Genomic DNA, 14,987 nt, shown 5'->3' with positions numbered 1-14,987 from the left:
GTGCATATGAAAGACATTTTGTGTATCGGGAACACACCAACCGTACAAATTCCCACAAAACCACTGCCAAAGTGTGAGATGTATGCAGTATGCAGCAACACAGCTGATGTATCGTTTCAGCAAAAAGACATTACAGCAGGCGCAGCCAGATCAGTCAAATCTCTAATTCAAACCAATCGCACGTAAAGCCTTTTTTCTTCTTTCTTCCTTCTGCAACTTTCTTCTTCCTTCTTTATTTCTTTCTTTTCCCATGGAGACTTGAAACTTTTGGCTTGTACGTAGCAGGTGAGATTACTCCAACCACTACAATGGTGGAAATATGTCCGGTCAAACTTTACCCTAAAAACCAGCCTCATATGAAGTTTTGGACCACTCTGTTTTCTTTTTTTGTGGGAAATACAATCAGAATCGATGCCTTTCTAATTATTCCTAGGTGATGACAGTGCCACCCAAGACTAACTCAATTAATTATGCAACAGATGTTTCCACGGGCCTCCCTGCCCAGGCCCCTCGGACTCACTTTTTATTTATGTTTTCTGGCATTGCTGCATTTTTCCGAGGAACAATTCTTTCCACCATCGATTGGGGTTGTTTAGTCTGTAGGACCTGCGGTGTTGGGTGTGCTGTTTTACACACCCTGTCAGTTTGTGGGATCTCATTACCAAACGGAGGAGATGGGGATAACACCCCTGACCTCACTTGCACTATCATGAGGGGTGGTCTTGCAGTGAGGTACCTGAGACCCTCTGGGTCTTATGGCATTAGTGTGGTTGTGTGTTTTAATCTTGTGTGCTGGCAGAATTTGAGGCCTTCAAAACACCCACATCATGTTTTGATTTTGATCCACCATGTTGCTTTATTGAGTAAAACGGCTTCAGGCCCTGAAGAGGGGGAAATGCATCACATCAAGTCAAATGTCTAAGATGTTTCGATAAACATGTCGCGCCAGGGTGACTGCACACATTTGCGTCTGTTTGTCAGTGCGCTTACGTTGAATAATAAATAGGCCACAGCACGCTGAAACGTATACATGTGCATGTCCCATGTGGACAGTGGAGGATTGTGGGATTGTTTATTGGCCAGTGGCAATGATGGAGAAGATGGAACTGTCGAAAAATATTTATGGTCTCACACAGATTGGTTTCAGTTAAGCTAGTGTCATGTTGAAGGTCCATGGAACCCCCCAAAACTCGCTAATAATTAATATAAGGTAGTAAGGGTTACATAGCAGTATTTCAATTACACCAGTCCGTACTCATTGTTGTCCACATTAACACTTGTGTCAAGAAATGTTTGACACAATTCCTTGTCAGCATGCATTCTTTAGCTTAAGGAAATGTTTTGCTGCTTTTCTATAATTTGCAAAGTGATTACAAGGCAATGTGACACTTAAGCATCAAAATGTTGCTTTTCTCAACTCGGTATAGAAATACAGACAGGGTGCCACATTAGAACCATACATATTTAGCCAGTTTTATCATTCTTAGTGCTGAAACTCAGTAAGCAGCTGAAGGGACTGTGTGACAGTGGCAACGTGCCCAATGCTTTACATTTTAACTTCATCGAAAGCTGCCTGTCCTTTTCATGCTGGGTAAGAAAAGATAGTAAAAAGTATGGTATATAAAGTTTACACATCATACTGATTTTGTCCTTTCAATTTATTCAAATTTCAGCACCTAAACTCTTGCTTTCTGAATGGGTTCTTTGAAAGCCTTTAATGAAGTGCTTTAGTTATGGAAGCCACAAATCACTCTAGGCTTTTCTCTTCAAGCTTGGAGGTATGCACGTGTGTGATTCAGTGAAGGAGTGAGTGTGTGAGTGTGTTTGTGTGTGTTTGCGGGTATGCATGCACATGAGCGAGCAAGGAAGAGAAAGTGTGTATGTGTGAATTAAGGGGAGGCAACAAATGCCTCCAAGAAGTGTTCACATTTTATAGTCCCAGCGCTTAGCCATAGACCCTTTTATTTGACTTTCTCCCCTAAATCTCAATAGCTCTCAACCACGTTCCTCCCCTCGACAAAGGCCCTTCGCAGCATCACTGAATAGCCGACAGCTACAATACACAGTAAATTTTTCTGACACAATGTAACCACAAAGAGCGCCTGACAATGGAGAGATGACAAAAAGGACGGAGAAGTCGTGGTGTGCTGCATGATTAAGCTCTTTCTGCTATCGTCGATGTATAAATTCTTGCAGCCCACCACACTGAATGGCTAACTCAAATGTTTTATAATCAAATCCAACAAGTTAAGCCTTGGGAAATAAAAGTGTCTCTCAAGAAAAAGGCTCAGAAATATTGGACCCTTAAGTTACTGCACATGCATGTCATTCTTTATAACCCAGCAGAGAGTGGGTTGAAATGAACTTTTAACTGCAAAAATCTCATTTTTCCCAATTTACAAGTAAAATTCAGGCTTTAAAAAAGGTGTTACAACTGTATTTAGCTATGCAATGTATTTCTGTCCATTTTATGAGTGATGGAATACAGAGTCAGAAATAGACTTGTCGCTGCTGTCAGGATAAAACCTTTTATCTCCATTTAGTTTTTCAGTTTTTGAAAATGTCTATTGCCCTTAACATTGGGTGTAAATTTCGTGATGAATGGACCAAAAGAAATGGCCAAAAATTACAGAAACAAGTCTGGCTCCATTGACTTACATTAAAAGTAAAGAAAGTTTTTTCCTTCTCCTGTAAAGTTATCATTTTGGAGATACAATGTTTTGTTCCAACAGCAGCAATGTGCTGGTAATTGTTAATTCAGTAAACCTCAATATTGAACACGATAATGTTATTGTGGATGTTCTAAAATACTGACGCTGCATTTCAAACAAGTTACCAATTCACAGCATGACAGAACTTTTTATTTCATAAAAAAAAAAAATGAAAACGCACATCCCACTAGGCTAGAAGGGCAAAAAATATGGGATCTCACAAAAACACATGGGTCATTGTACCATTGCAGTGGCAAATGGGGTATGAATGTTGATACGTAATTCAGGTGTGAAATGTAATCTGTTATACTGAACATCAGTAAAGTTGTAACACCACTGACTAAATTACTCAAATCTGAGCTTTTCTGAAATGTAGTCCACTGCCACTTTTGTGCTGCTCACAAAGTCACACTGTATGTAGAAAATTACAAATATTGCATTTATCTTGTTTTTATAATTACATTTTTAAAACGTTTGTTTAATGAGTAACACCACTGAAACAATCTTTTTTGCAGCACATGAATGCGTCAATATTTCAGCCATATTTATCAGAAATATAAAAAGAGATTTTACTGACCATGGATGTCTCTGAGTTAGAGTTTCCTTTTCTCTACACGAAAGTAATCATGGATAGGCAATAGCTTTAATCAAAATTTTTGTTTTACATAAAAATATTACTTCAGCAGTGGTGAAGTCACACTGTTTTCATGCACAATATGACTAAAACACAAAAAAAAAAATCAAAAAGAAGAATTATCATGGTTTTGTTCTATGAATAGAGCAAAGAATATACAGACATCAACCTTCCGTAGATTAAACTTATTTCGAGCTCATTTTCATTGTTTCAAAGTTGGTGGGACACCATTTTCCACTGCAATGGTAGAATGATCCATAGTTACACATAACATAGTTATACAGTCGTAAAGTTAATCATACAACATAATTTTGTATAACAACGAACTTGGCAGTCTGCTAACAGGCTAATACAGTAATATACAGAGTTGGGCTTTAAGATGAAATGTTTACTGAACTCACTTTAAAACTGCAATATATGTAGTTAAAGAAAAAGTCTGTTACAAGCTTCAGGTCCATGTGTAGGCTAGAGCTGTGAGGTATGAAACCCCTTTAGCTTAATGCTAACATAATATAGGAAAAACCAGTGAAGCGCTTGCAGAAAGTAACATTATTGTATAGGTGGATAAACTACATTACTTATGGAATACAGGATTCCACACTAGTCATTGTTTTATCAGAAATTACTGATATATTCCATGCTGAATTTTATGCTGGAGAATTTTTCACACCCCTCAGAAACGGTTGCAGTGTATATCATAATTATACACATAGTGAGCATTAATATAAAGACTGTTCTGTATTTTTAATGATTATTTTATTGCACATATTGTACATGCATGAACACCTACACAGTACTGCTATTAAAAAATGCCATTCAGAATATAGTTTCTATAGCTTTAAACATATAGTTTTTTAATATAATAATATCATAAACCAAAAAGTTTAGGTAATTATGAAGATACAAATTTTCAATATCAGCACATGCCCAGTCAGATATTACGTAAAAAAATATATTTGAGATTTCTAAGTGGTTTGAGGTGATGATTTACGCATGTAGTTAGCTACAGTGGAGGATTGGATGTAAGATCAGGATGGCATACCAGGTCAAAACAGACCCTAGTGGAACAAAGAGCGTACAGGCAGCTGAGGCATTCAGCCTCCCATTCAGCCAGCAGGAACGGCAGGCTCGGGGACAGTCTTAAACTAATAAGCCCGGGCCCTCCTTTAATTTATCAGTCTGTGTTTTATGCAAGTGGCCTCCCGGAGTTGATACATTCCCACAGTGCCTGTTGACCCAGCTGCCTTTGTCAAGGGCCGTAGCAGCAGGTGTTGTTTTCACGGCCACCCTGCCAGTAATGCAAACTGTTTAGTAGCTGCACTGACCCCCGCGTCATTAACAGTGTTAGCCCAATCCTCCGGGGAGTGCCTCCCTCCTTCTCTCTCTCTCTCTCTCTAACTCTGTCTCTCACTCTCTCTTTCACTCTCTCTCTCTCCCTCTCTTTCTTCCACCCTCCATCTCTGTTTCTTTCTCTTCCTCTTTTTTTTGTTTTAACAACATACAGCCTGTCACAACAGCACAAAAAAGAGCCCGAGTGTGGATGAGAGAAAGGGGAGAGTTGATGCGGGTGGTGAAAGCAGCAATGGGAAGCATGGGAACTACCCCCCCCACCACCACAGACCCCCCCCCCAACCCCGTCACCCCAGTACAGCCTGCCAGAACCCTCTTGTTACTACCCTACTCCTACCATCAGTCACTGAGCTTGTCAGGGCAGCACAGAGCTCCATCATCTCACTCTCTCTCTCTCTGCCTCTCTCTCTGTGATTCTACAGAGCTCTAATTATATATTACACAGATAAATAAAAGTCCTCCAACAGAATTTTGTCAATGCCTGCTTTGTACAAGCAGTGCTGCCCTCTAACAAACTAAGCCTCAAAAATCTCAATCCCTAGAATTTAAGTGACTTCAGAAGAAAGCATGGGTGGGTGGGTCAATTAAGTGTGGGTATGTCCATAGCATAAACCCCACCATTCACGTCCACTTTACTCTGATGGGATGCAACTAGATGCCTAGTTTTGAGCACCGACTGCGTTTTCCACAAAATCTGGTAAATGAGAGACCCTCAGAAGAGTTCAGAAGAGTATTGGCAATGCGTTTTTTGATTTCAGTGTTTCAAATTTGTTTTTTCAATATGTATTAAAATCTTGACAACCTCAACATATGCATGTACAAAACTAAAGGCTCTAGGCCACAGCCCATCACGAGAGGCAAGACAAATCAAAGCTTATTACATACGATATACAATGTCAAACATTTGGACACAACATTTTCACTGTTCAGTTAAGTGTAAAAATCTTTTTTGTTAACATTTAACTTCTATTTCCTAATATTATAGGTATATTTTGTAGCACACTGCTTCATGTTCATCAAAATGTCTTCCTTGATCTGAGGAAAACACTTGTTTTTTTCCAAACTATTGATAAAAGCACATACTGAAACTCTTTTGGCCCAAAGATGGATTAAACACCTTAAAGGTTTTAAGTGTAGATTATGAGGAATGGCCTAAATAGTGGCTTGTAATGCAGTTTTCCACTCCTCTCGCGGGTGTTCTTAGCACACACCCGCTCGCTTTCCCATGCACCACTCCCAGTGAGACACACAGGATGTGAACTAACCAAGTGCTCTCCAGCCTGTTCCCCATACAGTTACTACTTCAGCGGAGTCCAATTACAGTGTGCGCCTGTTGGGTATGTCAACAGCCCTGCTGCTCAGTAATAGACAGCCTTGAAGAGATTTGCCTGGCTCATTAGCCAGTGTGCTTAGCGGAGTGAGGTATTAGGATGTTTGAAGAGCCGAAGCTCTCACAGTTTCATCAGCAGCCCCTCAGTAAGACGGCGAACTTTCACATTCGAGCCCCATTACACACAAAACGCTATTGTGTCCGTTTCCAGATGTTGCCGTGCCAAAAAAAGTGGCGTCATCCATCATACGAAGGCTCATTTGCTACTAATAATAATTTGCTTTCTATGTCCATGTGTGTTTTCATTTCTTTTAAGGGAGAGAGAGAGAGAGAAATAAAGAGACATGTATCCATCCTCTTAAAAGTTGTACATCCCTATACAGTTACTTGATTAAACCCTGAGGAGATGCTGGTCAAGTACATGTGCCACTGTTTGTGTATATCAGGTGTACTGATTTCATCATGCTAAAAATGCAAGAGAGAAAGAGATGGAGTGAGAAGGAGAATTAAACACACACACACACACATAGTGATACAGCTGAGTGTCCAAAAGTACCCCTCACACAGCTTTAGGGGCTAGTGACCATGTTTTCTCTACACTGCAGGAGCCACTGTTACGTCAAGTAGTACACTTCCACTATGGTTAGGTCCAAAGTAAAGTTTCCCAGTGAGAAAATCCTCCAGATGACCCAAATCTGAACTCAATATTTGAGCTCAGTATAATGTAGGACATTCAGGTGTGAAAAAATGGAAGACAAATTTAAGACTTGCAACAAGTATAATAAGGCTCACATCAGCAGATGTGGAGTATACATGACTAAAATGTACAAGCCCCACAAGTGCCCTGTATCCACTACCTCAAACCAAAGGGTTAGCTTTGTAACCAGTATAGCAACAGTTTGGATGTTCTACCAAACACACAATGTGACCCAAGTGATAGCAAGGGGTTTGTTGTTCTCGCAGGCCCCAGGTCCCTAAGGAATGCCGGCGGCCAGTGGAGGCTCCTGAAATGCTAAGCAGTTCCTGTTCACGGGAGTGCAGGAACGGCCACTGCACACCAACCGGCAAGTGCTGCTGCAACAACGGCTGGGAGGGTCCCTTCTGCATACGAGGTAGGACACACATACGTGCACATAAGCTCATGCACCAACGAAAACACACTGTATAATTAACTGTAACTGTGTTAAATTAGGTGTGTTTTCACACTTGTCCCAAACACTTAAGTTCACACCCAGGACCGATTTTTAGATCGACTGGGGGAGGGGCTCATGATGGCTGGTTTGCTTTCACACACAAGAATTCCATCCGAGCCGTGGATCAATCGCATGACTCCATACACCACTTTTCTTTTTAGCTCGACACTGATACACATCCAAAGCGAGAAATGTGTTTTATGCCAGTTTTTGCTTTTTTCCCCAGCCAAGTGTGAACCTGCTTGTCGCAATGGTGGGGTCTGCATCGAACCCAATAAGTGCTTCTGTAAGGAAGGCTTCACTGGAGCCCAGTGTGAGAAGGGAGAGCGTGGCGTACAAGAGGACCAAGACAAAGATGGCATCTTGGATCACATCATTGACATGACGTCTTATCTGCTGGACCTCACCAGTTACATCGTATAAAAGGGCAGGGAGAAGAAGCCGTTCACTCCAGCCCAAAGACTGAATTTTAAGGACGCGTTCAAGGGTTTGCCTTCAGAACACCCCCACCCCCAACATCCAACAGCATCCCAGTGTCTGAATCACCTGACAAACCAACAGAGTTCAATTCATGTTGGTAATTGCTCCATATTTGGCTGATGCATTAAAAACTGGTTATTGAGGCAAATATCAACCAATTCACTTGAAATCATCCTCATATCACCTAGTTTGACCTTTTTTTCATTTTTACATATTTTTTAAACAATAATCCCAAGCTAAAATTCAAATTCATAAGTAACATTGGTTTATAGATTTATTTATAGAGTAAGATTAAACCCAGATGTTGCCCAGGAGAGTCTTTCTTAAGTCATACATGCTTTGGATCTCCAAGCACTATCCCATACACATCATACACAGCCATACATAGGCAGTGATAAAGCTGGGCGTCCAAAAGAACCCCTCTCACAGCTATAGGGATTACACTAAATGGAGTGACCATGTTTCCCTGTGTACACTGCAAGCTTGTTATGCCACAAAGGTTAAAGCTTATAGCTTAAGTCTTAAAGCTCATTGCCCTATTTCCTGCTTCCACTATAGTAAGGTCCAAGTGAAGTTTCCCAGTGAAAAGGACCTTTCAGATGTCTCAAACAATTGGACTCATCATTTGAGCTCAGTTTGGATGTTCTACCCCTGGGCTGGACACTCATTGGGACACCCAATGTACAATAGAGGTGCACAAAATGGAAGACAAATCATAGAAAGCAAAGAAAATACGAGACTTGCAACAAGTAATAAGGCTCACTTCAGGAAACCAAATGGACAGTCTACATGACTGAAACGTACCACGTACCATGGGAAGCTACGTCTGCCCTGGATTCGCTACCCCTGACCAAAGGGTTAGCCTTATAACCATCATGGCAATAAATATAATGAACTTCACTGTATCCACTCTTTTGGTCAGTCTTGCATCTTACACCATTGAGATGTGAACACCAAGAGCAAAAAAAAGAAGGGTTAGTCCGAAGAACTGAAGAAAGATGCTGACAGCACACAGTGCCAAAGCGTTATTCCACCTGAATATATATTCATATTCACCCAAACCTGTGCTACAGAGTCACTCAGATGGGACTTAATGCCAGTCTGCTTGCAGTTTGTGAAATGATCTAGGGAGTTAACAAGTCACTGGGGGAATCCTAAAAAGTCAAGCCTGGAGATTGGTTGTATTCAGTGTGTATTTTATATAAAGACAATATGTTGAGTTGCAAATCAAGAATGTTTTGACAGTCACTTTTATTCCATTTCTTACACTGTTAATTTGGAGATGGCTTTTAACTGGTACGCTGAGAAAATGCCCTCGAGCTGTATTTACTTTGGTTTAGCATCGGGGCATCAACCATGCTATTTTCCAATATTCTTCATGACCATGCACGCTGCTTTCAGTACAAATAATGTATTATAGTACATTTCATTATGCTTATGTATCTTTTTGTTCCTGTTTAAAATTCAGCACAGAAACAAGCTAGTTTCTTATAAATGTTGTTCGTAAGGAAGCATGTAAGACCATTTCACAGATGTTCTGAGCTAGTAACACTGCCACAAGTACAAAGGATTATTATTATTATTATTATAATTATTATTAAAAATAATAATGGAAATAGGTCACTGTCAATCACTCAGTCCTTTCCATAATCAAAAGTCCACATCTTTTTCTAATCACTGAATGGTATTCAGTCACATTTTTTGAAAGGGAACAAGCATAGTGTTGTACATTTCTCATAGTACTGTACTACGATAAGTACTACTTAGCTTTGCAAAATAATATAGTATTACTATTGTTTTGATAGAGGACGGTCTATTTTTTTAAGTGTAATAATATATGGCAGAGGCGAGTGTTAATAGAAAGCAGTTTTACATTAAGCCTATGAATTAATTCATATTGTATATTGTCTTTTATGCATACACTTACACAGTTCCCAAATGATAATGTTAAGCTATTGTAAGCATCTCATCACCCGTTAGAAAGTTTGACCACCTGTGCATAAAAATCTGCCATTACGATTTTCCAGGTTCAGTCATTAGACAGTTCTGAGACGCTGAGGCAGTTTGCTCATTTAGTTTGCCATAATTGTCTGTGAACTCAAAGTTAGTAAATGATGCCAGTGTTTTACTTTTGATATGGTCCAGTGGGGAGGGGTATAATAATTTTAAGAGAGGCCTACAGACATGAAACTATGTGTAATCGTATACGTTCAACTTGCTCCTATGAGTAATCAAAAAATCATATATGATATTGCCAATGGAACATTACAAAACAATGTTTGATTAGACTGATTATTCTGAGAATCACAATGCTAGGTCATCCCCATAGCAAACTGACCAAATAAAACATTTTATACCATGCAGAAAAAAAACTTCTGGACTCTACAAAATAACTGCCGAATGTACTGCTACTCGATTGTGGTTCATTGTGCTGTTTTATCATTGTTGCACTTGAATTTACTTTGTACTGACCACATCTTCCATCACATTTAGCAGAGAGTGGCCTTACTGGTTGGTTGGTTTGAATCATTTCACCTGCATCCAAAGAGATGTGAAAACTATCCATTTCATCCAAAAGTACATTTACATCTATCTGTAACGTTTGTTCTTTTTCATGATTGATCATTTGTTTTCATAAATAGGGTCATACGTTATTACATAGTAGAGTATTTGGGTATATACATCATTAGACACTTTTTAATTCTCTTTCAGCATTACAGGGGGGTTACATTCTTTTGAGAAATTACGCTAACGACGATCTTGTCTTCGATTTGAAACTGACTGTCTTGGTTTCAGTAAGTGTAAGGAATCTATGCTGTAAGTCTATTCTGTAATATTAGCACTTAATGTGAAACTTGCATCGGAGCTGCTGGGAAGGTGTTTGTGTGAATAGAGTAACCCTTTTTTGTTTTTGTTTTGTTTTATTTCATTATTTAAGTAGTTACACCATAAAGTTATTTAAGTTGTCTACAATGTTTGTACTGTTTCATGTGAAGAATTTGATCATGTATTGTAAATAAAGCTAGGGCTATCTCAGTTTCCTCCCAGAAATATCACTATGTTTATTAAAGTGTATAGCATGTTTGAAAACTTGCTGCAAGACTGCTAGATTTCTTTCCAAGACCAATTGCACTGTTATTTACCCAAAGGTGCAGAACACTCCACGAATTAATTACCCTGTACTTCGTGTACCCAAAAGGAATGGCATAACAGTTATGGATCCTTGCGGTTTAACATAACGGTGCATTTGTTTGACAAAGGCACATTCGATGCCTTGGCTGCTTCTACTCAGGATTGAGCAATGATTAGACAGAACTGTCCATAGCAATTATAATGGCCTACTGAGAAGCGATGGGGTGTCCACACTGTCCAGCGTTTAGAAATATTTCAGCATTGCGCCGCAAAGAAAAAAAATTCCCAGTACAAACTAATTTTTGCTCTACATAGGTGCCCCCGGTTTCTGTTGTGGCTCAATGCTGGGAAGTGTCTCATTTCTTGTACGTCAACGGCCAAATTTCCAGAGAAGTGTCCCATCCCCATCAGCAAGGTACAGTGAACAGAGGGACGTTGAGAAGATGCCAAGCAGGCCAGTGTGGCTGCTGGCCCAACATTTCCCAAAAGATAATTCAGAGCCAAAACCCTAAACTCTGAACGTTGACTACTAATAAAGGTGCCCTATATATACTGGCATTACAATGCACAGACAAGAAGTCTGTCGTAATGGCCTCAACAGCCCTGATTACACTTGGCATTAAAATGCATCCCATATCTGGATGTTGTCCATATATGCTTTTAAAAGACGAGTTAAACTGCATTTGTGATCGGAATGTGTTCAGATCTATGCTGTGATAGGATCTGTGTGTAAATGCAATGTGAACAGCTTGGCTACATTTCTGGTATAAAATCATGTGTGCTCCACCCACAGCTTTAAATATCGTTCACTGACTGATCTCTTTATGTGTAACAATGAACCTCGAAGAGAGTAGCTGAAATCAAATGCAGGTTTATTGTGGAATTTGGGGAATCATGAACAGAGACAGGCAGGGTCAAAACTGTCAGAACCTCACGCAGAGCAGGGCCAACAGTCCAAAAACACAATCCAGAAATCAACAACGTAATACTTAAGCAAGGGGTCATAACCGGAGAGGAGATACAAGAAATATACTGTTCAGAATCGCAAGGACAGACCTAGCAAGACTTTGCACTGAACTTAGGTCAGGGTACAACTTAAATAGTCTACTAAATGGCTTCTGATTAGAAACAGGTGTCAGCATGATTTAGTATTCAGGTGAGTGAGACCTCTGTTGGCGTGGAGGGAACTGGCAACAAATGTGATATTATGCCTTAGAATTAAACATGCAGTCCATGCTGAAGCACTCATACACTTACAACGTCAGCGTTAATGAACATGGATAAACTGCTTTAGGCTGAATTGGCAGATATATGGAAACGCTTTGGGTTTTGTGACATCACAAAGATCCAGAGTAGGCTGGTTTTGCTGCTTAGTTTCCATATATGGAAAATATAGTGACTGTTATTTTAACCCATATCTTTCTTTTGACTGTGACTGCTAAGCAAAACATACACAAGTTGCAGTCCTTTCTTTCTTTGTAACTTAAAGTGCCTGAGCAGATGGATGGACGTTTAAAAAGGGCAAGTATAATGTGACAAACTCGCTATTTTCACATTTCCATTGGATGCAGGTTTAGACAAAAGACACAACAGAAATAAAGAATAGAAACAAACAAGATCAGATTTCAGCAGTGCACGCCACAGTTTGATTTACACTATGCAGAGTTACACTGACTCAAATGAAAACCAATTTTTCTGTGCAAATTAACAGTGTATAATTAAATTCTGTCTCCAAATATCAATCAGATTGTTTGCTCGTTATAATAACGAATGAGGACCACCCACATCACCCAAATCACCACTGTGTATTCAGAGAATGGCAGTGTTAGATTGTCTCTTCACTTTTTGGAGCCAATCAAAATGGCATTAAGGCGGAGCGGGGGTGATAGGGTATATTTTAGTTTATATGCTATCTGTGGCATGAATCATTTCTTTTTAGTTTGGAATGGTTTTCTTTTTCTCCCCCAAAGGGCCCTTGCCTGGCTATCTTTCATAAACAGTGTAACCCTGTACTGAGTAAACATGACGAGCCTGTATACTAAATATTTCCGCGACTCAGATGGTTGGAGAAGTATGTTATAATATTGTGTACTTGAGCCGAAGAGTTATTCTTACAGATAATGGGTGTAGATAGGAGAGAAAAAAAAAATACAAATTGTCCTCTACACATGCTCATTCTCACATAAAGAACTCACATTATCTTTATTTCTGATATAATAGGTGTAATCATTTTGAAACACTACAGTATATCTAACTTCACTGCTTTATGTCAAAAGGCCTGATTTTTGGCTGAGTAAACGGCTGATGGAGTTCGGATCGATGACAGTGCCTTGGTTTTATATCTGGTCTTGTCACGCCCTTGACTGTGCAGCGTATTCTGTTACCTCATGTGTTTACATGACTGAGTCATTGAGGACTACTGCTGCAGTGTGTGTGGCCGAGGATGAGGAATTCTGATATTCCCTTTAGTACACACTCACTGATGAAGCCGTAGACTCTAGCAAACTTTTAACGCTGACCTTTAGCCTTTACTTAAAGGGGAATAAAAGTCAGCTTACTTCAAAACTGTAAAAGTAAACCCAACTAGAGTTATCTTTTTTTAACTCCATTATGTATTATTTTTTTTCCTTGAGCTGACCCTTGGTATTTGTAACCCTGCTTTTCTTCCCCTCACCAACTGTATTCCCTTCAAGTACACTATGTTACTCCTAGAGTCAACATGCCAAACCAGCTTATTTAATAACTACCATCCTTGCATGAAACAGAATTTCTATCCTTCATATTTCACCTGGTTCAGGATCTCTTTCCACTTTGCATCCATCACACTATAACATTCATGCCTTATCAAGGCCCCTGAACGGCCAAAAGATGACCCAACCCACGCTACCTCATTGCATGTTTTTTATATGTTTGCTAAAAGAGGATCTGTGTCCAAAGCCTTGGTCCTTCACTCCTGTTTACTGCCTGTAAGCCAGTACGCTGACTCGCATCCATGAAATGATGCAATTAAGGTTCCCACTGGGGCCCAATCTGTCATGTAAACACACACCAAGCCCAATCCAAAGGCCAGAGCAGGAGATTGGCAGGGGAAGACAGGTAGATGTCAGGGAAAGAGGACAGGGGGATGGGTGTGGAGGAATGAGATCATGGTCTGTAGTCCTTTGGTGCCCTGTTGTTAATTACGATTGATATTAAATGCATCCATTTACAATGGCAGGTATGTATGGTTTTAGATCGAGGGCTATATATGCGAACACGCATTTGGGTAAGCGAGCGGCTACGTCTAGATGACTGTGTGGGGTTGTGAAACAAGACACTTGTCTTTTTTTGTCTGTTTGTCTCAGCTGTGATCCCTAGAAGGGCCTGGTAAACAATTGGTATCGGTGGAAAGGGACCACCTAGGTAAAAGTTTCCATGTTGAGGTATCTTTGCAAACCGCAGGCTGCATATTTTCCCAAACACATTAAAACAAGCTATGCAAATGTTTTATGGTGGTTCTTGTGTAGGGTAGTGTTGTATTAACCTGTACACATGGTCATTCATCTTGGCCACTTGCGGCATTTCTATTTTTCGAAGCTGTAAGGCCCTTTCCTCTTTGCGCACTGCTTCACTCAAGAAGTCGATGTGGCTACATCAAAGGGCACAGCACGAAACCTCTGCAGCTTGATCAAAGAAGATGGGTTTACACTTCAGGAGGCACACCAAAGACCTTGCGAGATGACCTGTAAAAGTGGATGAGCGAATTCACCATGCCACCTCAAGTCCAAGAGCATAGCTAATTACCAGCCCCTTCATGACTTCAATCAGGTGCGTTAGAATGAGCATAAAACTAAATTGTGCTGCACTGCAGCCATCCTGGTGTAAAGTCACAGCCCACAGAAAAACAAAATCCAAAAAATTCAACAGATTTCTTTAATCCTTTTTTCCAAATATTGACTTTAAGACTTATTATTCAGTAACTAATATGGATTATTTGGTAATTACTATGAAACTAACATGCAAGTAATTGCTGTGTAGCCATAAGAGTGAAGAAATGAAGTGTGCACTTACATGAGCCCTTGCAGTTTGAGAGGTTTTAACTTGAATGTCCTGATGAATAAAAAAGTATCCCAACACAATCTGACAATTTTGTCTCATCTATTTTCTTGGAAAAATAT

At 39.9% G+C, this 14,987-nt stretch overlaps 1 protein-coding gene across 1 annotated transcript in view; it reads left to right on the top strand.

Annotated features, from left to right (window-relative positions):
- Positions 1 to 10,793, top strand: part of LOC118810845 (hedgehog interacting protein) — a 42,257-nt gene extending 31,464 nt beyond the window's left edge. Inside the window, exons 12-13 of the mRNA XM_036574940.1 lie at positions 6,989 to 7,137; positions 7,445 to 10,793. Of these exons, the coding sequence (XP_036430833.1) occupies positions 6,989 to 7,137; positions 7,445 to 7,641 (346 nt within the window). The 3' untranslated portion in view covers positions 7,642 to 10,793. The remainder of the gene's footprint in view (positions 1 to 6,988; positions 7,138 to 7,444) is intronic.
- The last annotated feature ends 4,194 nt before the right edge of the window (positions 10,794 to 14,987 follow it).

This window comes from Colossoma macropomum, unplaced genomic scaffold (assembly GCF_904425465.1).
Source record: "Colossoma macropomum unplaced genomic scaffold, Colossoma_macropomum, whole genome shotgun sequence".
NCBI lineage: Eukaryota > Metazoa > Chordata > Actinopteri > Characiformes > Serrasalmidae > Colossoma > Colossoma macropomum.
The sequence above is the reverse complement of the archived record's forward strand: the minus strand, read 5'-3'. Positions and strand labels throughout refer to the sequence as shown.